The following is a 23,082-nucleotide window of genomic DNA, read 5'->3' as shown; positions in this document are numbered from 1 at the left end:
TCATTCACATAGTTTTGTACTTGATTTCAGAATAGGTATCAGTGAAGATCCACCCAACTGACATATGCCCATTTATATGATCCACTATTAAAGCAGAAATGAATACAGAAATACAACTGATATATTTATTTTAACACTAGAACATCTCAATAATACATATACTTGAATAAATTATTTTGGCAACTTAAACATTATATCAAAATTTGACGCAACTACAATGGTTTATACTATTATCTATAATTTAAAAATGAAGATGTTATGAACTACAGTTCACATTTTTAAAGAAAATACTGAGAATCTTTGTTTTTCTGATAATTATAAGTTAAAACAAAACTATTAAAAGTGTTTACTATTTGGAATATATAGATTTTTAAATAATTGAACACAGTTATACCTAATTTGTATCTCAGTAACATTAAACGTGCATAAGTACAAGACATCAGAACGATTGTAGCACAGTTTGAACGACCCATCATGTTCTCATAACTGTTATACTTAGAGCAGTAGAAAGATTGTAATGTAGCTTAACCTTCATGATCTCCAAAGTAGCCTAGGTGCTGTACAGCTATATACAACACTGTTTGATTATAGTGTACATATTGAAAATGCATGCTTTCATTCAAATTTGACATAAATGCGTCTGATTATGAATCAATTTTCAATCACAGAGCATTTACAATGAAAGTTTATGTTTAAGAGACATATGGAGAAGGTTAAATGATATCTGAATTATCTCAATGAAAGCTTGTGGTGGAATGATCATAGATAGGCAGACCAATATATCACATTAAAGAAGAGAAAACAGAATGGAAACACAGCTCTTGCATAGAGGTCAATCCGCTTTGCTTCGGTTGGAATGACAGGTTTAGGAGGTGGAGGCTTCTTATTATTTTTTAACTGAAGCTTTGCAAGACTGTTGTTAACTTCTATAGGTTTTCCATAACAATCATAGTTAGACAATTCAAAGTCACGTGGCAAGCTTCCAACAATGCTGAAGTCATTCGATCTCAAATCAGATTTAGAGGTACAAACCTTTTTGCACCTTGTCTCTGCAACCTAGCAAAACATAGAGCAGAATTATTAATGCCTGGCATCATCACCACTATTTTAACATAGTCATTTGCACCACAGAATATCTACACTTTAACAAGTGTTTAGTTTAAATTGCTGACAGGAAAATTGAACAGTCATGCAGTACATTAGTTAACCAACATGTGGCACCACAAGGTAGCAAATTGCATATGACTAATCTCAGAATCAAGAATGATCAGATTGAGTTTTGCATAAACTGTAATGGACAACTTGAAAGCTTCAACCTTTCCAAACCATTTTTGTTCAGGAAAGGGCATTGCTTTCAGGCTTAGCATTTAAAACAGATTGCAAACTATTTTCAAGAAAGTGCTTCGGCAGAAGTAATATTAACTTTAATTACTTTGCTTACAAAGAGATAATTAATAATAAATAATGGATATTATTTGCTTTCCTCAAAGGCACAATTTCTCTTTGAAGATAAAATATATTAACAGTGTACTTAAAAAGAACGCCATTTTAATGAACTGTAGGAATGCACTGTGCTGAACAATATGCAGCTTGCAACATGCAAAATAAGAAACCAATCAAAATGTGGCTGTGATTCCAATTTCGAGCCTTTTAATGATTTCTATGTATACACTTTTCATTAATCGAGCTACGCTACATGGTCACACAGCACGGGATGATACAAACAAAAGCGCAGTTTAATAAAGTGATTCATCAGATTTTAATGACTGCCATTAGGAAAATGCAAGTGTTGTTTTCTGAATGCAAGGGTCCCCTGGCAATGATTTGAAACTTGGCCAGGAGCAGAGAAGTAAAAGGTCCATGTTATGTAATCACCATTTATGGCAAGCAGTGCTCAGAAATCTGAGCTTAAGGAAGAACACTGTACAAGAATATTAATGTTGTGAATTAGAACAGGTGCTCTTGAGGCTTTATAGAGAAAGATCTACAGGAGGTCCTTGAAGACTATATTTGAAATGGCATTTCTTAGATTTTACAAAGTCGTAAAGAGATGTAAGGGCACAATTTGATGAAAAATTGGGACAATTTAACTGAATAGAGACTGAAGGCAGAATCATGTTAACTGTCAGAAACTGACAGAACCGTCACACTTAAGTTCTTAGGCAATGAGTTCATCACATGTACACAACAGAAGGCTTCAGAACTTTGGATGTATGGGTCTGCAGTATGTGCATGTTATACACCATTATAAAAATGGCTTCCTCCATTTTGTTTTGTTGTCTACTGGAACCTGTGGTGAATTTTACTGAATTTTTTTACGCTTTATAAGTTGATAGCTTTAAAATTTGTGGAGAGCACTTTAATTATTCTTTCACAGAATATGGTGTTGCTGGCTTGCTCAGCATTTATTAAGGATTCCTAACTGCCCTGGAGTAGATGGTCGTATGCTGCCTTTGATTCAACCCTCAGGCAACTGTGTGGAGCTTGCACATTCTATTTGTGTCTGCATGGTTTTTTCACCACTTGCTCTGGTACTCTCTCACAGCCCAAAGATGCATAGTTAGCTGGACTGACCATGATAAATAGCCCACAGTGTCCAAGAACGTGCATGTTTGGTGGATTACCCATGAGAAATAAAGGGTACAAGTGATTGGGTAAGGGGTTGGGTCTGGGTGGGAGGCTTTTCAGACGATTGATGGGCCAAATGGCCTGCTTCCATACTGTAGGGATTCGATGATTCTTGAATCATAGTTCCTGGGATGTTAGTACACCCACAGTGCAATTAGGAAAGGAGTTCCAGGAATATTGATGCATCAACACTGAAGGAATGGTGGTAATAACTCCAGGCCAATATGATATTGTTATGATACAGCTATCACAAGCTACGCAGGGATGGCAAGCCAAACCAAACAGTTTCACTATCACTAGATTTGTAACACAGTGAGATTAAAACATACAATGACCTTCAAAATTGCCAATTTTTTCCCCATTCAGCCTTTACAAACAACAGACCTTGGACACCAAATTTGTAACTTTAACAAAAGTTAATAATTTATTGTTAATAACTTTACCAGAACACAAATGCACATTAAGGCAATCTAATTAATATCTATAATCTAAGCACCATCTTCTTTGAATATAAACCCTTACATTGCAGTAGACAGACAGACAGACAGAGACATGTCCAGTTAAGGGATACATTAAAAAGGAAAATAAAAGAATTGCAATTGGCTAATTCAATAACCATTTCAATGACGATATCAAGCCACCATAAAATTCTTTGATGATGGGTATTACAGGCATGTAGGATTGTAAATCTTGCTTGAATTCCAAAAATCATGGGTCAATGCAAACAGTTTCTACAGACCTCTGGAGACATTTACTTATGCCTTACAAGTTGAGATTCATTTCTCAGTTGGTAACTGGAGAATAACTGGAGAGAGCTGAACAGGAAAAAGGGAACTTTCCAGAACTTCCAAAGCAAAACTTTCTTCTGCCCAAAAACCAAGTTAGAGCTAGTTGACTCTTTGTTTCCTCTTTCATTTCAACATTCCCTGTAGTTCACTGGCCAGCACCAGTCCTTCCTTTATTGACCAATTCACCATCCAACCAGGTGCCAATCCCTGAGCATAACAACACCTTGGTGCCAAACCAGTGTTCTCAGAGCAGTACTTAACCTGCATTATCTTTCCAGGCCAGTTCCTAACAGCAAACCTCAGTCTTTTGTCCTCTCCTTCCTTAAAATAGTGCTGCTGTTCAAAATTCAATTTTCAACGGCAATTCACACCAAAAATGTGTTCAAAATTTAAATATTGAAAAGAAATAATGATGGTGTCAACATTGAGGGGAACTTACAGGTGGTAAGTTTCCCATGCATTTGCTGTCCTTCTCCGAGATGGTGAAGGTCATAAGTTTGTAAGGTGCTTTCCAGAAAGCTTTAGTGAATTGCTATAGTCCATCTTGTCGATGGTACAAATCAGGCTCAAACAAGTTGTAGATGGTGGGTATGGTGCCAATCGAGCAGGGTATTTTGTCCTGAAAGGTAGCAAATGAAGCAAACCAAGCAAATGAAGTATATTCTTTCATATTCCTGGTTTCTAATTTTTGGATGGCAGACTGGTGCTGGAGAGTCAAGAAATAAGTTACTCTCTGCAGACTTTCCATTCTCTGATGTGCTTATTGAGCCACAGTATTCTCCAGCCATTCTCCCATTCTCCAGCCAGAAAAAAATACCTTCAGATTGTATCTCTTGACTAATTATATATCCAAGTTATCATCCCTTTAATACCATATTGCATCTAGTTTCCAGATAAGTCTGCTATGTGGTACTTTATTAAATAAACATTAAACATCCAAAAATACAACATCTATTGGACAGTATGTTCATCAAGAAAAGGCAGTAAGTGATCGGAGGTATCTGCATGATGAATCGCGAGTCAAAATGTAGAACATTTTCTGAGAATGTGGGAGACATTAGAGTTGTAACAAGTGAAATGGGATCCAGTGCAGAAACAACTTTAAAATAAATATCTCATATATATATATATATGTATGATAGAATATAAGCTAAAACCGGTTTGTTGAATTATCACTGCATGAAAATTAAGGGGCAAGATAATGCAAACTTTTAGAGTCACCAAAATCTAATGTCAGTATTGTATAATCAAGGTGACATAATCATAAACTAAAGAAATCGAATGTAATTTAAAGAACATAAACTCAGACATTACACCCATTCTTGGGGTGGAAAACTGTTGTTGCGAATAAACAGACAGCACGCTTTTCATTTTCAGATCGGGTTAAAACCTGAATTCAAGTTTTCAAATTGACATGGTGGGTCTTGAATTCACATTCTCTATTCTTAATCCTCTGGATTATCATAAGTGTACACTACATTCAGGTAATTTATTATCAATGCAATAATCAATTATAGAGTGATGATATTGATCAATGCTAGGAGAACAATGCATGCTTAATCAAAACTAAGGACTTTACTCACTCTTGGACTTTAGAAAACTCTTTATACTCAGGAGTAAGACAGTCAATACATGTGACAGCTTGCCTTTTCTTAAGAAAAAGTGAACAAAAACAGAATTTTGCTCGCTCTAATTACATCCTACCTGAAAAACAAGATCATCTCTTGAAGGTTTTTGTTGTTGATGACATTGAGGTCAGGGTTAATTTGTTACTGGACACATTGGGTCTGATGTGATGGAATTTGTGATATGGCACAACAATCTCAGTACCCGAAGTGTATTACAATGAAAATAAGGCATACCAAATAATTCCTGATGAAGGGCTTATGCCCGAAACGTCGAATTTCCTATTCCTTGGATGCTGCCTAACCTGCTGTGCTTTAACCAGCAACACATTTTCAGCATACCAAATAATGTCCAGTACATTGCGATTCAGGTGAATCATTAAACATTACTGGTTCAGCAGGGAGTCATATAGTCAAACAGCGCAGAAACAGACCCTTTGGTCCAACCAGAGCATGCCAACCATAGTCCCAAACTAAACTAGTCCCACCTTCCTGTGCCTGGCCCTTATCCTTCCAGACATTTCTTATTCATGTACTTGTAAAACGTCTTTTAAACACTGTAATTGTACCCACATCCACCGCATGTCCACTAGGAGGGGACATCTGAAGTTGTTGGCAGATAGGATCAAGGAAAGTCCTAAAGCTTTCTATAGGTATATCAAGAATAAAAGAATGACTAGAGAACGATTAGGGCCAATCAAGGACAGTAGTGAGAAGTTGTGCATGGAGTCTGAGGAGATAGGGGAAGTGGTAAATGAATATTTTTCATCAGTAGTCACACTGGAAAAAGACAATGTTGTCGAGGAGAATACCGAGATACAGGCTTCTAGACTATGTGGGATTGAGATTCACAATGGGGAGATGTTAGCAATTCTGGAAAGTGTGAAAATAAATAGGTCCCTTGGACCAGATGGGATTTATCCAAGGATTCTCTAGGAAGCCAGGGAGAGATTGCAGAGATTTTGGCTTTGATCTTTATGTCATCATTGTCTACAGGAATAGTGCCAGAAGACTGCATGATAGCAAATGTTGTCCCTTTGTTCAAGAAGGGGAGTAGAGACAATCCTGATAATTACAGACCAGTGAGCCTTCCATCGGTTGTGGGTAAAATGTTGGAAAAGGGTATAGGAGAAATGATTTATAATCATCTAAAGAGGAATAAGTTGATTAGGGATAGTCAACACGGCTTTGTGAAGGGTAGTTCGTGCCTCATAAACCTCATTGAGTTCTTTGAGATGGTGACCAAACAGATAGATGAGGGTAAAGTGGTTGATGTGGTGTATATGGATTTCAGTAATGCATTTGATAAGGTTCCCCATGGGAGTCTATTGCTCAAAATACGGAGGTATGGGAGAGAGGGTGTTTACTGCTCGCTGAAAGAAGACAGAGGGTGGTGGTTGATGGGAAATGTTCATCCTGGAGTTCAGTTACTAGTAGTGTACTGCAAGGATCTGTTTTAGGGCCACTGCTGTTTGACATTTTTATAAATGACCTAGATAAGGGCATAGAAGGATGAGTTAGTAAATTTGTGAATGACACCTAGGTTAGTGGAGTTGTGGATAGTACTGAAGGATATTGCAGGTTACAAAGGGACATAGATAAGCTGCCGAGCTGGGCTGAGAGGTGGCAAATGGAGTTTACTGTGGACAAGTGTGAGATGTTTCACTTTGGAAGGAGCAACAGGAATAAAGAGTACTGGGCTAATGGTAAGATTCCTGGTAGTGTAGATGAGCAGAAATCTGTACATAGATCCCTGAAAGTTACCATCCAGGTTAATAGGATTGTTAAGAAGGCACACAGTGTGTTAGCTTTTATTAGTAGAGGGATCGAGTTTCAGAGCCACGAGGTCATGCTGCAGCTGTGCAAAACTCTGGCACAGCCGCACTTGGAGTCTTGCGTACAATTCTGGTCACCACATTATAAGAAGGATGTGGAAGCTTTGAAAAGGGTTGAGAGAAGATTCACTAGGATGTTGACAGGTATGGACGGAAGGTCATATGAGGAAAGGTTGAGGGACTTGAGGCTGTTTTTGTTAGAGAGAAGAAGATTGAGAGGTAACTTAATTGAGACATAGAAGGTAATCAGAGGGTTAGATGGTGATGGCTAGCATGAGGGGATATAGCTATAAATTCAGGGGTGGTAGATATAGGACAGATGTCAGAGGCAATTTCTTTACTCAGAGAGTAGTAGGGGCATGAAAAATACCGCCTGCAACTCGCCAACCTTAAGGGCATTTAAATGGTCACTGGATAAACATATGGATGAAAATGGAATAGTGGAGGATAGATAGGTTTCAGATTGGTTCCACAGATTGGCGCAAGATCAAGGGCCGAAGGGCCTGTACTGCGCTGCGCTGTAAATATCCAATGTTTTACTTCCTCTGGATGTTCATTTAACTCCCTGTGTTAAAAAAAATGCTCCTCAAATCTTTTTAAAATCTTTCTCCTCTCACCTTAAAATATGCCTCCTGGTCTAGAAATTCCCCATCCTAGGGAAAAGACACCTGGCATTCATCTTATCTAGACCCCTCATGACTTTATAAATCTCAATCAGGTCACACCTCTACCTCCTACACTCCAGTGAAAGACGTCCCAGCCTATCCAGCTTCTCCTTACAACTTAAAGCTCCCTTACCTGGCAACATCCTTGTACATCTCTTCCAAACTTGCTTCAGCTTAATAACATCCTTCTGATAACAGGACAATGAGAATTGGACACAGCTCTCCAGAAGTGGCTTTATCAAAGTCCTGTACAATCCTAACATGGTGTCCCAACTCCTATACTGAAGGCAAGGTTGCTAAACGCCTTCTTAACCACCCTCTCTGTATGTGATGTAAAGAATTATCTTGCTGAACCCACAGGTCGCTCTATTCCACAACACACCCAAGCCCCTACTTTTAACTGTATAAGTCCTGACCTTAGTTGTTTTACGTAAATGCAGTACTTTGCATTTATCCAAATTAAAATTCATCTGCCACTCTTCAGCCCATTGACTCAATTGATCAAGATTCCTTTATAGTCTTAGATAAACCTTCTTCACTGTCCACTATATCACTAATTTTGGTGTTATCTGCAAACTCACTAACCATACTTTCCATATTCTCATCTAAAATCATTCACATAAATGTGAATAAAAGTGGATCCAGCACCAATCCCTGTGGAACACTGCTGGTAACAGGCCTCCAATCTGAAAAACAACCATCCACCATCAACCGCTGTCTCCAGCCATTAAGCCAGTTTTGTATTCAATTGGCAAGCTCTCACTGAATCCCACATGATCTAACTTTACAAATTAGTCTATCATTCGGAACTTTGTCAAAGGCTTTAATAAAGTCCAAGGAAACAACTTCTATAACTATTCATCCACGAAAATGAGAGTATTCCATCGCACTCCTGACTTGAACTTAGTAAATGATGGATAAAGATTGGGGAATCAAAAGGCAAGTTACTCACCACAGAACTTCCAGCCTTGACCAGTTTCTGGTTAATTGCAAGGATGTTGATAGTTGTAATGCCATTAAATGTCAAGGGCAAATGGTTAGATTCTCTTTCGGTGTGTGTGACTTGACACTTTATCATCCAAGCTTGGACAGTTTAGGTTTTGCTGCATTTGGACATGGACTGCTTTAGTATGTAAGGAATCATAAACAGTGCTGAACATTGTGTAATCATCAACGAACATCCACACTTCTAACCTTGTGCTGGAGGGAAGGTAATTGATAAAAAGTAGGGCCAAGAATCCTGAGGACAAATGAAACAATATCATGGAACTGAGATTACTGATTATCAACGATCACAGCCATTTTCCTTTGTGATATGTACGACTCCAACCAGTGAAGAGTTTTGCAAGTGCTCTTTAGGCATCATCACTGCGTTTTTGTCTTTTACTTATTTTTGGTTTGGAATTGTGAGGTGCACTTAAGCATGGAATATTGGACATTGAACAGCAGTATGTTTCTTTAAAAAAAAACAAGAAACAAGTTGATATGTGTTTATGGGAACTGGCTTGGAAAGTTTACTGTCCGTACAATCTCATGCATGCAACTAACCCAGCATGTGTTTCTCTCTTCAAATATTGTTTCTGAGTGTCTATTTTAATGCTTGGTTATTAATCTGTTTCTCTTATTCCTTCACCTTTTATCTTTTGTTTGTCTGTGAGAAAACAGTCGCCTTGAATCTGCAAAAATGTTCCACTGATGCACTACATGGCCTGAGTGCATGAAGCTCAGAGCAATGTATGGGTTCAAGCACAAGCCTGCAAAGCAAATATTAACGCTTCTTTCAGTTAAATGAATGGACAGAAGTGGAGTAAGCCCCTTTACTGATCGGCACTCTGACTTGTTCATTTGTCAATTCACATTACAGGTAAGTTGATTCTGCATCTGGGGAGTGAACCAGGGAAATCTCCTCTCATTAGAGCTTAATTGAAGAATTAATAATTTTCTATTGAATCATGAACCCAGCCTCAGATAACAATGCTGGATGACAAACGGACATGAACTTGATATGGGGTTGACTCTGATGTCAGCTTAGAGTCAGAGAGATGTACAGCACAGAAACAGACCCTTCTTGTCCAACTCATCCATGCTGACCAGATATCCCAACCTAATCTAGTCCCATTTGCCATCACTTGGCCCATATCCATCGAAACCCTTCCTATTCATATACGGATCCAGATGCCTTTTAAATGTTGTAATTGTACCAGCCTCCACCATTTCCTCTGGCTGCTCATTCCAGACACACACCAACCTCTTCATGAAGAGGTTGCCCCTTAGGTCCCTTTTATATCTTTCCCCTCTCACCCTAAACCTATGCCCTCCAGTTCTAGACCTCTCCCACCCCAGGGAAAAGACCTTGTCTATTTATCCTATCCATGCCCCTCATGATTTTATAAACCTCTATAAGGTCATCCCTCAGCCTTCAATGCTCTAGGAAAAACAGCCTCAGCCTATTCAGCCTCTCCCTATAGCAACACCCTTGTAAATCTTTTCTGAACCCTTTCTGGTTTCACAACATCCTTCCTATTAGGGAATCAGAATTGCACACAATATCCCAAAAGTGGCCTAACCAATGTCCTGTACAGCTGCAACATGACCTCCCAACTTCTATACTTAATGCTCTGACCAATAAAGGAAAGCATACCAAACACCTTCTTCACCATCCTATCGACCTGCGACTCTACTCTCAAGGAACTATGAACCTGCACTCCAAGGTCTCTTTGTTCAGCAACACTCCCCAGGACCTTACCATTAAGTGTATAAGTCCTGCTCTGATTTGCTTTCCCAAAATGTAGCACTTCGCATTTATCTAAATTAAACTCCATCTGCCACACCTCAGCCCATTCATTGGCCTATCTGATCAAGATCCCTTTTGCAATCTGAGGTAACCTTCTTCGCTGTCCACTACACCTCTAATTTTTGTGTCATCTGCAAACTTATTAACTAAGCACCCTATGTTCATATCTAACTCATTTATATAAATGACAAAAAGTAGTGGACACAGCACCAGAGATATATTTCCAAGTCAGAATTGGAAGTTGTTTGGAGCAAAACTCGCAGATAGTGGGATTCACATGTATCTACTGCCCTTGTCCTTCTTGATAGGAGAAGTCATTGATTTGAAAGGTCATTAATTCAGGGAGATTACTGCCTTGTGGTCGCTGGACTGTTAATCGAGAGACCATGTAATGTTCTGGGATCTGGGTGACAGTAGAGTTTGTATTCATTAAAAATCTGGAATTATGACCATGAATGAATCCATTGACGATACTTGGAAAAACCCATCTGGTTCACTGATGACCTTTAGGGAAGAAAACTGCCAGTCTTACCAGATCTAGCCTACATATGACACCTGATCCACAGCAACGTGGTTGACTCCTAATTGGCAATTAAGGACAGGCAATAAATGCTTTGTAAAAACAATGTCTGCAGATGCTGGAAACCAGATTCTGGATTAGTGGTGCTGGAAAAGCACAGCAGTTCAGGCAGCATCGGAGGAGCAGTAAAATCAATGTTTCGGGCAAAAGCCTTTCATCAGGAATACAGGAATAAATGCTTGCCAAGCCAGTGATGCCCTTGTTGGAAGGTGCTATAAAAGTTGGAAGGTGCTATAAAATTTCTGTGGCACATCTTGTAGACAGTGCACACTGTTGTTACGGAGTGGAGGGAATGGATGCTTTTGGATGTGGTGTCAAGAAAGTGGGTGTGGGCTGCTTTGTCCTGGATGGTGTCAAGCTTCTTGAGTGTTGTTAGAACTGCACCCATCTAGGAAAGTGGAGGTATTCCATCACACTCCCTGAATAAAGACTTGAAGATGTGGACACGAGGGGAGTTACTTACCACAGTATTCCTAGCCTCTGACTTGCTGTTGTAGCCACTGTGTTTATGTGATGAGTCCAGTTGTGTTTCTGGTCAATCGTAACCTCAAAAATGTTGATTATGGGGTATTCAGTGATGGCAATACCCCTGAATATCAAGGGGTGTTGGTGAGATAGTCTCTCCAGGATAGTAATTGCCTGGTATTTATGTGGTGTGAATGTTACTTGCCATTTGTCAGCCCCAGTCCGGATATTGTTTAGATCTTGTCACATTGTAACATGAATTGCTTCAGTATCTGAGAGGTAATGAAAACTGCTGAATATCGTGCAATCATCGATGTGCAAACGTCCCCACTTCTGACCTTATGATGGATGAAAGTCATTGATGAAGCAGCTGAAGATGTTTGGGCCTAGGACACTATCTTGAGGAGCTCCTGCAGAGGTATCCTGAAGGTGAGATGACGGATCGCTAACAACCACTGACCACCTTCTCATATGCCAGGTATGACTCCAACCAGTGAAGAGTTTGCCCCTGATTCCCACTGATTACAATTTTGCCCAGGCTCCTTAATGCCACACTCAGTTGAATATGGTCTTGATGTCAAAGGCTATCACTCTCACCTCACCTCTGGAATTCAGCCTTTTTGTCCATGTTGAACAAGGCTGTAATGAGGTCAGGAGTTGAGTGGCCTTGGTGGACCCCAATCTAGGTGTCACTGAACAGGTTGCTGAGCCAGTGATGCATAATAGCACTATTGATGACATCTTCCATCACTTTACTGATGACTAAGAGTAGACTAATGGGTCAGGTAGATTTGTCCTAATGTTTATGTAATTTTCCACGTTGTCGGGTAGTTGCCATTGTTGAAACTTGTTGGAAGAGCTTAGCTAGGGGCGTGGCAAGTTCTGGAGCACAAGTCTTCAATATTATTGTTGGAATGTTGTCAGGGCCCATAACCTTTGCTTTATCCAGTGGCTCCATATGTTTCTTAACATCAGATGGAGTGAATCAAATTGGCCGAAGACTGTTATCTAGAATGCTGGGGACCACGGGAAGAGATGGATCATCCACTCAGCACTTCTGGCTGAAGATTGTTGTAAATGCCTCAGTCTTAAGTTTTGACCTGATAGGTTGTGCTGTTCCATCATTGAGGATCGAGATATTTGTGGAGCCTCCTCATGTTGTTTAATTGTCCACCAGCATCCACAACTGGATATGACAGGACTGTAGAGCCTAGATCTGATGCATTGTGTGGGATCACTTAAGAGCTATCATTTGCTGCTTACACCTCACCTTCAGTTCTACCTGATGCTGCTCCTGCCATTCCCTCCTGCACTCTCTATTGAATCAGGGTTGATTCATGACTTAATGGTAAAGGTTGAGTGAGGGATATGCTGGGCCATGAGGTTGCAGATTGTGCTGGAGGACAATTCTATTGCTGTTGATGGCTCACAGTCCCTCATGGATGCCCAGCCTTAAATCGCTAGATCTGTTAGAAGTCTTTCCTATTTAGCATGGTGACCATGCCATATAACACAATGAAGGGTATTCCCAATGCGAAGGTGGGAATTTATCTCCACAAGGACTGTGCTGATGTCACTCTTACTGATACTGCCATGGACTGATGCATCTATAGTAGATTGTTAAGGATGAGGTCAAGTATGCTTTTCCCTCTTGTTAGTTCCCTCAGCACTGCCTACAGATCCAGTTTAGCAACTACATCATTTATAACCCGACCAGCTCGATCAGTAGTGCTGCTGTCAAGCCATTCTTAATGGTGGACAATGACATTTTCCAACTAGAGTACATTGTGCATCCTTAGCACCTTCAGTGCTTCTTCCTAGTGTTGTTCACCATGGAGGAGTACTGATTCAGCCGCGGAGGAAAGGCCAGTATACTCTAATCAGCAGGTTTCGTTGTCCATCTTTGTCCTGAAGCCATGAGGCTCGAGGGATTCAATGTTGAGGATTCTCAGCACAACCCCTTCCTGACTGTATATCACTCTGCTACCACCTCTGTTGGACCTGTCCTTCAGGTGGGACAGCACATAGTCAAGATAATGATGGTGGGGTCTGCGGTCCCAATTTTGGCACTAGCCTCAGATGTTACTAAGGAGATCTTTGCAGAGTTGATAGGATGCTTCTTTTCCATTGGTACTTCTGGTGCCTAGGTCAATGCCAGTTAGTCCATCCAGTTTCATTTCTTTGTTCAGACTTTATAGTGACTGATACATCTGAGTGGCTTGTGCCGTTTTCAGAGGACTTTGCTGTGGCTCTGGGGTCACATGTAGACCAGACCAGGTGAGGATATCAAATATCCTTCCCTGATGATATTAGTGAGTCAGATAGGCTGTTCCCAACAATTGACAATAGTAGGTTCATAATTCCGATACTTTTTTATTGAATTCAAATTCACCATCTGCACTGGTGGGACTTGAATCCGAGTCCCAGAATATTAGCTGAGTTTCAAGATTAACAGTCTTGTGAGAATACCGCTAGAATATTACCTTTCCAATGGTTTTCCAACCTTGAAAGTGACTCCCATTGTCTGCATGCCTTTGAAATAGTATCAGGACTTGGTTTTTAAAGGGTAAATCCCTCCCTGATGATTTGTTTTGTGATAGGAATTATCACAAATACATAAGGTTTTGGTAGAAATTGTGTACCTTTAACAAAACTGGGTTCAGAGCATGTGTGCTTATCCACAACCTTATAATGTACTGTTGCAATGTTTGGATGCTGACAAACTCTAATATTTACAGATTTCCTGCTAATTTCATAAAGAAGTCTACTTACTGTTCTAACAATGTTGGATCAAAATACTGAAATATTTAAAGGGCATTTTAAAATTTTAATTTTAGAATTAGAACCCCTACAGAGAGGAAACAGGCCCTTTGGCTCAACCAGACCACACCAACCCTCCAAAAAGTAACCCACCCAGCCCCATTCTCCCATCCTATCTTCCTACATTTTCCCCTGACTAATGCCCTTAACCTACACATCCCTGAACACTATGGGCAATTTAGCATGGCCAATTCACCTGACCTGCACATCTTTGGATTGTGGGAGGAAACCGGAGCACCTGGAGGGAACACACACAGACACGGGGAGAATGGGCAAACTCCACACAGACTGACTGGAATCGAACCTGGGTCCCTGGCATTGTTTTAGAGGAGAACTACTGCAGGAAATATGCAGATTTCTGGCAAAGTCCTGTGTGGTGCTAATGTAATAATGCACGTGTAAATTGTTATGGAACCCTCAAACAGAGATTTACCCAGGAAGAAAAGATAACAAGGGGGCTGACTAACCCTTCTATCTCGGCAGAAAGCCACCTGAAGCAGACATTGCTGCTTTACCCTCAAGAATTACACAAAACAGAGGTTTAAAAAGTTTGGCTCAACTTTACTTAAGTGGACGACAGGCTCTGAACACCTTTGTGTGCATGAGACGGTGTTCCAATGTTAGCGTGCTGTGAAGCTCATCATTGAAGAACTAGTTACCCCTGTGTTGCAGAGAAAGAGGGTCTTACTTTGAAAGCTCCAAACCAGTTAAAAAGGAAAGAAACGATACAAATCATTTTTCTCATCCTGAATGCTACAATTTAAGCATAGTTGAAAGATATCAAAAATGCAGATCACAACCCATCTGCAAAACAAAGGATCTTGAAGCAGATTGTTCACCTCCCAACATCAATGTTATCAGTAACCTTCTCTGCAACAGCCACAAAGTTCAACTAGCCAGCCTTCATGAACAATTCAGAGACTGATGTGTACCACCCTTTTTTTTGAAGTGTATACCTTCCTGGACTCACCCTAGATTTTCACTCTGCATGCATGTGTGCTGCCATAGTATTTCTTCTTTCACTAAAATGAACTTTTTGTTGATTCAACAAAGCTGAAGTGTATTGGCTTTTTTTTTAAGGCATTAGCTTATCTGGTCTGGGAGAAAGTTGCCTGCAAGAGAGGGATCCTTTCTAAATTAACCTATTCCATCTAGAACCATAACAAATTGGGGAATCTGCCCTGGGATTGGTCTTAACTTTACAGACCACTAAACCTACCTTTCTCTAAGGGGAGTCAGTATTTCTAACACTTCACTTCTGTGTCCCACGCTCTTGATTTGTCCAATTTGATGTTTAATTGCATGCTATCTTTCTGAATCTTCCAGTCGGGACAAAGGATTTATATTGATTGTATCCTCTATTTTTCCTAACATCAGATGCTAGCTTCAATTTTTTCATGAATTTATGCAGGTCAGTTGCAAGACCATTTTTGATTGAAACGAGCTGCTTTAGTTGTACGATTAAAAAAGTTACAAACTGCAAACAATACATGGCCCCTCAGTGGTCTTAGCTTGACCACAATGCCACAAATATTCACTCATAAATATTTATGACGAACAATGTGCTCGAAATCAAACAGTTGCTGCAGCTTGAATATTTACTATCATTTCCACACAAATATTGATGTAAAGTATTTATTTGAGTACGACAATAACTGCCTTATAAAGTAAAGTTTGTAAAGATTTATTCAACACAAAGAGTGCCAAATATACTTTTCTATTTGTTGTCATCTTTTGAGTTCATTCTACTGTAAACATAACTGTGAAGACTATAAATATATATTTTGACCAATGCTAAAATATTATGCAGGGATTTATTTGATTTTGGTCACGATATCATTTAGAACCTTCTCTAAAGTGTTTTCCAACCTTTAAGTAGCATTTTAGTAAATCAGACATAAATCTTAACATTTATAGCTGTAAATCTAATCCCTCTCTATGCAGTTTCTAGGAAGCAACCTCTGCAGGTTAAAGGAAAATGTCCACACACTACACATTTTCCTGAATTAAACAAAAGCAATGAGGACACTAGGTCCCTGGCACATTTTCCATGGTAATTTTTAACCAGAGCTTGTCAACTAACGCAGCACCATTTTCTCATGCAGTGCAAATTGGTGCTCCCACTTGAAATCTGGCATTCTTGTAGGTATCTTGTTGTGTGCAAGATCAAAACCTTTGACAGCATTGAAGCTTTTTCAGCAATACTCAAGTTCTATATTCCAAAGCAAAAGTTTAAAATCATTAAAATCATTATATTGAAACTGAAAATCTACTTCCTTGACCATTCTGTGTAAAATGCTAGAATAAGCCAGCTTTTGAGCTCCGGCACCCAAACCTGTTAAAATATACTGCATCAATGTGAAACCATCTCATTGTGTAGACATTCCAAGATGAATCTCATCATGGGTACTGTCAAACAGGAGAGCCATAAAATCCCATACCGCAGTCATGAATTACCCCTGCAGGATTTGTGGACTCCACTTGCAAAGGGGAAAAAGGGCATCAACATTTTAAATAGTCATCAAGAGTCCAACACTAAGGGTCAAACTTGAATCTCTAAAAGCTGTCTTCATTCAATATACAGGACCATCAATGTTTTGCTGGGTCATGGGTGAGGAAATACATAGCCAGGCAATTTATCCTTTAGGCAGGCCCACCTGACGCAAGAATCTTTGAGTAGGAAAGATACATAGTCCATCAAAATGAAATCCTGATGAGACTAGTGACAGTTGCTTTGAGCTAAGTGTATCCAGGTCCAGTAATAACTTCAAGTTTTTTTGGTTCTATGCTTCTCAGATCAACAATGGCAGTGCATGTAAAAGAATCCTGATACTTTCCCCTGGAACAGCAATGTACATCACCGTAAAGTGACAAGAGATTGATCTTATCTCAGCTTAGTTATCTGGTCTGAGCATGCTGGGAGCAGCCATTCAGAGGTCTCCTGTCTCCCTCCACTGTAGAGGGCAATAGATAACTGGATGTCAGAATATCCAAACCGAGAGAAGTGAGATATTGTAACAAAGTCAAGATCCCTCAATGCTCTTGGCAACAAGATTTACAGTTGACTTTCTCTGCATAGATTTTCCAGTGTTGGGAAGTGCAGAAGCTCTATGTGATAGGGGTCAAGTATTAATAGGACTTAGTCACATATGCTGCATAGATAAGGCAGAGCTTTGGACTGGAAAATTCTAAGTTTTGGTTTAACTACACGCCATGAGGTTTTGACTTCACAATGTGTCTTTTGGCTGTGAAAACTGCCAGGTATTGGAAAATTTAGCCACGATAAAACTTTGTATTCTCTAGAAGCCTTCAAACTACATTCTCTTGTAGAAAAATCTTCGTTTCTCCCTCCAACTTGCTGTTCTCTTTCCTTCTTAGTAGTATGACACCTTTCTCCCTCCCCTAGTTGGCAAGCACCTGCCTTCCTGAATGTTGGGGAATGTTCTCACAGACTGCCAGCTGTAGTCTCCTGCAGATAATAGTGCCTCCCAGCTGCTGGCCAGATTGTTAGCATTACTGCTTGTCAATTTATCTGGCTATTAGTAAAGAAACAGAACAAAAACTATGATTAGGCAAGGTATTAAGAGTGAATCTGGCAAGATCTCTGAGACCCAGTTTTGGCCAATTCATCAAATGATAATGATCTTCTCCAAATCTTTGCCATACATAGCACAAGTATTATGTACAATCTATGCTGCATTTTATTACATCTACTTATTTAAACGTTAAACTAGAGTACAGCTTTTCTGACTGGAAATCTTCTGTGCGCCTGAATTTTCTTCTGATCATAGAATTATTACTGGTACTGAAGGCCATTTGGCTCAATCATATCTGTATTGTCACTGATCATTCTTACTGAATGCTAATCTCCTGCATTTTCTCCACAACTTTGCCAATTGATTTTATTTAAATCATCATTTAATGTCTTTTTGAGTGCCTCAATTGAACCTGCTTCCATCACATCTCAAGGCAGTTCAAAGCATTTTTTTCTCACCTTGCATTTTGCTTCTCCTGTAAAATTATACCTTCTGTTGATAGGTGGGAATGATGAGTTTCTCCCTGACTACTCTGGTCAGTTCCCTCATGATTTTAAAAACTTCCATCAAATGTTCTCTTCATCTTTTCTGTTTCAAGGAGAACATCCCCAATTTCTCTCTTTCCTCGTTACTGATGTGTATCATCCCTGGAACCATTCCTGTAAGCCTTTTGCACTCTCTCCAGATCCTTCCTAGAATCTGGCATCTAGACCTGTACACAACTCGAGCTGAGGTCTAACCGTGTCCTATATAAATTCACCAAAATTCCTCATTCTCAGATTTCCCCCATTAAGAAGCCTAGAATACTGTATGCTCCATTAACACTGGTTGCTACATATCTTGCAACTTTTAATGACTTATGGATGCAAACCCCTAAGTCTCTCTGCTACTGCATTGCATTGTTTTTGAATACTACCCTATAGTTTAAACTTCTCTTGTACTATCTCACATTTCTACACATTGAATTTCACTTGCCAGCTATCTGCCCATTCCACCAACTTGTCAATGTCTTCTGAGGTTCTACACTCTTCTTCACAATTTACAATTTGTCCAAGTTTTGTGTCATTCACAAACTTTGAAATTGTCCCTCACATATATAAGTGATCTAGACCTCATTATATGTCAGAAATAGCAACAGTCCCAATACTGACCCCATTGTAAACTTTTTTACAGCCCCAAAAATAATTAGTAATTCCTTTCTGGTTCCTATTCTTCAATTTTGTACTAACGTTGCTACATTTCACATTCACATTTTATGGCATAACGTATTACTTTCCTCACAAATCTATTGCCTGACACTGCACCAAATGTGTGTTGGAATTCCACATAGATCACATCAACAGCCACAGCCTCGTTATCTCTCTGTTTTACTTCTTCAAAGGACTCCAGTATGTTTAAGACAGAACATACACAAGCTATCATCTCTTTCAGTTCAAATTAAACACCATGTGCTTGAAACTCCTCACGCCCAACATTTAATGCAGGTGCCTATTCTAGTTTTAATTGTAATGTAAAATGTAAAACATCAGAGAAAAGTCACTCAATCCAAATACAGCTGATGAATGACTATGCCACAAGAGATATAGTTCAGGCACCAGCTTATCCACAGTATTTGTAAAATATAATGTCAAAGAGGTGCCACAGAGACCCATTAATATTTTTGCCAAGCTAGATATAAAGAAGTGCTCAGCCTGGAAGCCTCTCTGTTTGCGACTCCCTCTCTTTCCATGCTCCAAACCCTACCCGGAGAACTGAGGTTTCACTCTAAACAAGAACCTAAGAAAACGACTACAAAATCAGAAATTTGTAGATGATTGAAATCTGAAAATAAATTGAAAACCCTGGCTATATTTCATGAAGTCAAAGCCTCACTTTTATGAGAAATATAAAGTTAACATTTCCAGTCAATAATGTTTTAAGCATGTACAAAGGCAAGGAAAAGGAGAAGGAAGGAAAGAATAAAAAGGAACAGCAGTGTTTAGGGTGGAAGGCAGAAGTGATGCAGTTATAAAAGAAAATGTTGCAAGCTAAATGGGAGTGGTAGTGAGATAATTACAGAAACAGAGAGAGCAAAAGAAGGCCTTTCAACCCATTCAATAGCAACTCGGAATCCTGTTCTTGCATTTTCCCCATATTTTTGATCTTTTTAATCCTAAGATGAAGGTTTGGTTAAGAAAAAGAAGGAGGCATATGTCAGGTATAGACAGGATAGATCAAGTGAATCCTTAGAAAGAATATAAAGGCAGTAAGAGTATACTTAAGAGAGAAATCAGGAGGGCAAAAAAGGGGACATAAGATAGGTTTAGCAAATAGAATTAAGGAGAATCCTAAGGGTTTTTACAAATACATTAAGGACAAAAGGGTAACTAGAGAGAGAATAGGGCCCTCAAAGATCAGTAAAGTAGCCTTTGTGTGGAACTGGAGGAAGATACTAAATGAGTATTTGACATCAGTATTTATTGTGAAAAAGGACATGGAAGATATAGAATGTAGAGAAATAGATGGTGACTTCTTGAAAAACATCCATATTACAAAGGAGGCAGTGCTGGATGTCTTGAAATGCATAAAAGTGGATAAATCCCCAGGACCTGATCAGGTGTACCCAGGAACTCTGTGGGAAGCTAGGGAAGTGATTGCTGGGCCTCTTGCTGAGATATTTGTATCATCAATAGTCACAGGTGAGGTGCCACTGTTTAACAAAGGTGGTAAGGACAGACCAGTGAGCCTGACATTGGTGGTAGGCAAGTTGTTGGAGGGAATCCTGAGGGACAGAATGTACATGTCTTTGGAAAGGCAAGGATTGATTAGGGATAGTCAACATGGCTTTGTGTGTGGGAAATCAAGTATCACAAACTTGATTGAGCTTTTTGAAGAAGTAACAAAGAGGATTGATGAGGAAAGAGCGGTAGATGTGATCTACATGGACTTCAGTAAGGTGTTCAACAAGGTTCCCCATGGGAGACTGGTTAGCAAGGTTAGATCTCACAGAATATATGGAAAACTAGCCATATATATTCAGAACTGGCTCAAAGGTAGAAGACAGAGGGTGGTGGTGGAGGGTTGTTTTTCAGAATAGAGGCCTGTGACCAGTGGAGTGGCACAAGGATCAGTACTGGTTCCACTACTTTTCATCATTTATACAAATGATTTGGATGTGAGCACAACAAGTACAGATATTAAGTTTGCAGAGGACACAAAATTGGAGGTGTTGTGGACAGCGAAGAAGGTAACCTTAGATTACAACAGGATCTTGATCAGATGGGCAAATGGGCTGAGAAGTGGCAGATGGAGTTTAATTTAGATAAATGTGATGTGCTGCATTTTGGGAAAGCAAATCTTAGCAAGACTTATACACTTAATGTCAAGGTCCTAGGGAGTGTTGCTGAACAAGGAGACTTTAGAGTGCAGGTTCATAGCACCTTGAAAGTGGAGTTGCAGATAGATAAGACTGCCAAGAAGGCATTTGGTATGCTTTCTTTTATTGGTTAGAGTATTGAGTACAGGAGTTGGGAGGTCATGTTGCGGCTGTACAGGACATTGGTTAGACCACTGTTGAGCTACAGGGAGAGGTTAAATAGGCTCGGGCTGTTTTCCCTGGAGCGTTGGAGGCTGAGGGGTGACTTTACAGTGGTTTATAAAATCATGAGGGGTATGGATAGGTTAAATAGACAAAGTTGGAAATGTGTTGCTGGAAAAGCGCGGCAGGTCAGGCAGCATCCAAGGAACAGGATGCTCCTTGGATGCTGCCTGACGTGCTGCGCTTTTCCAGCAACACATTTTCAGCTCTGATCTCCAGCATCTGCAGCCCTCACTTTCTCCCAAAAAGACAAAGTCTTTTCCCTGGGGTTGGGGAGTCCAGAACTAGAGGGCATAGATTTAGGGTGAGAGGGGAAAGATATAAAAGAGACCTAAGGGGCATCTTTTTCACACAGAGGGTGGTATGTGTATGGAACGAGCTGCCAGAGGAAGTGGTGGAGGCTGGTACAATTGCAACATTTAAAAGGCATCTGGATGGGTATATGAATAGGATGGATTTGGAGGGATATGGGCCAGGTGCTGGCAGATATTACCACTAAATTAATATAATCAGAGAGTTAGTGCAGACAGAATGGGCTGAATGACCTCCTGTTGCACTGACTGTGTGATGCTGTGGTTAGAAGCTGTCTTCCAAGCTTCGTTTGAACTCTTTTATATAATGCAGGAGATTTAGGGTACAGAGGTCAGAGCCAAAGTGCAAAGTGAAATGGAGAACTAAAATGTCAAGCAGCTGGAAGCTCACATTCATGCTTGTGGAGTAAATGGAGATGTACTTCACACAATCTGTTTTTGGGCTCCTTGGTGTAGAGGATACCACACTGTGAACAGTGAATATAACATCCTGAACTGAAAGTGCATGTAAATCACTGCTGCACATGAAATGATGAGGAGAGGTATTAAAAGGTCAGGTAAATTGACCCTACACTTGCTGAAAAAGTTTTCAGACGCAACTCTATCACGGGATGTGGACAGCACTGACAGGCTTAGCATTTGTGCCCCATTCCTAATTGACCTGGAGAAGGTGGTGGTGAGCTGCCTTCTGAACCACTGCAGTCTGTATAGTATAGGTACACAGAATTGCTGTTTGGCTGGAATTTAAGAGTTTTACCAAATGACACTGGAGGAATGATAATATTGTTCCAAGTCAGGATGGTGTCAGACATGGCAGTGCACTTACATGTGGTGCTGTTTCCGTGCTTCTGCTGTGAAATTGAGATTTGAAAAATGCTATTTATGTCAACCATAAGGTCAATGACTCTCACAGTTCATATGTTTATGCTTCCACCCATCCTGCTTCCTGTGAGAACTCTATTCCATTCTCCCGAGGTTCTTTTTCTTTATCATGTATGTTCCACTGATCCGTTTTCCATACCAGAGCTTCTGATATTTCTTCCTTTTTCTTCAACTGAGGATTTACCTACACCTTCATTGGCAGGGTGTTTAACAATGTCTATCCCCAATTCTTGCATTTTTGCTTTCAATCATTTTCCTTCCTGTCTCTCAGTTAGGTTCAATTTCACTTGACTCCACATTCTTCACATCATCATTCTTTTGTGTCACCTGCAGCAATATAGCACTACTGAATACATGCGCTTCACCATTCATAAATGGCCATTTCCTTTGAATATCCTGTATCAGCCCTGTATACGCCTCTCAATTACAGTAGCCTCTCTTTCCCCTCATGTTCCACCACCTCCTCTACTTCCTTATATTCCTGTTCTTCAATTTCTTTTCCTCATAATGGCCAGATTGTGTAACATGCAGCACATTACCACTGGTTTTAACATTAACTCTGCTGAGAACTGCAGG

General features: G+C 39.9%; 1 protein-coding gene across 1 annotated transcript in view; it reads right to left on the bottom strand.

Annotated features, from left to right (window-relative positions):
• Positions 1-759: 759 nt before the first annotated feature.
• glrbb (glycine receptor, beta b) overlaps positions 760-23,082 on the bottom strand; it is a 216,188-nt gene continuing 193,865 nt past the window's right edge. Inside the window, exon 10 of the mRNA XM_060851436.1 lies at positions 760-1,056. Coding sequence (XP_060707419.1) covers positions 760-1,056 — 297 coding nt within the window. The remainder of the gene's footprint in view (positions 1,057-23,082) is intronic.

Source organism: Hemiscyllium ocellatum, chromosome 36 (genome assembly GCF_020745735.1).
Source record: "Hemiscyllium ocellatum isolate sHemOce1 chromosome 36, sHemOce1.pat.X.cur, whole genome shotgun sequence".
In the NCBI taxonomy this organism is placed as follows: domain Eukaryota; kingdom Metazoa; phylum Chordata; class Chondrichthyes; order Orectolobiformes; family Hemiscylliidae; genus Hemiscyllium; species Hemiscyllium ocellatum.
This window is presented reverse-complemented; position numbering and strand designations above follow the sequence as displayed.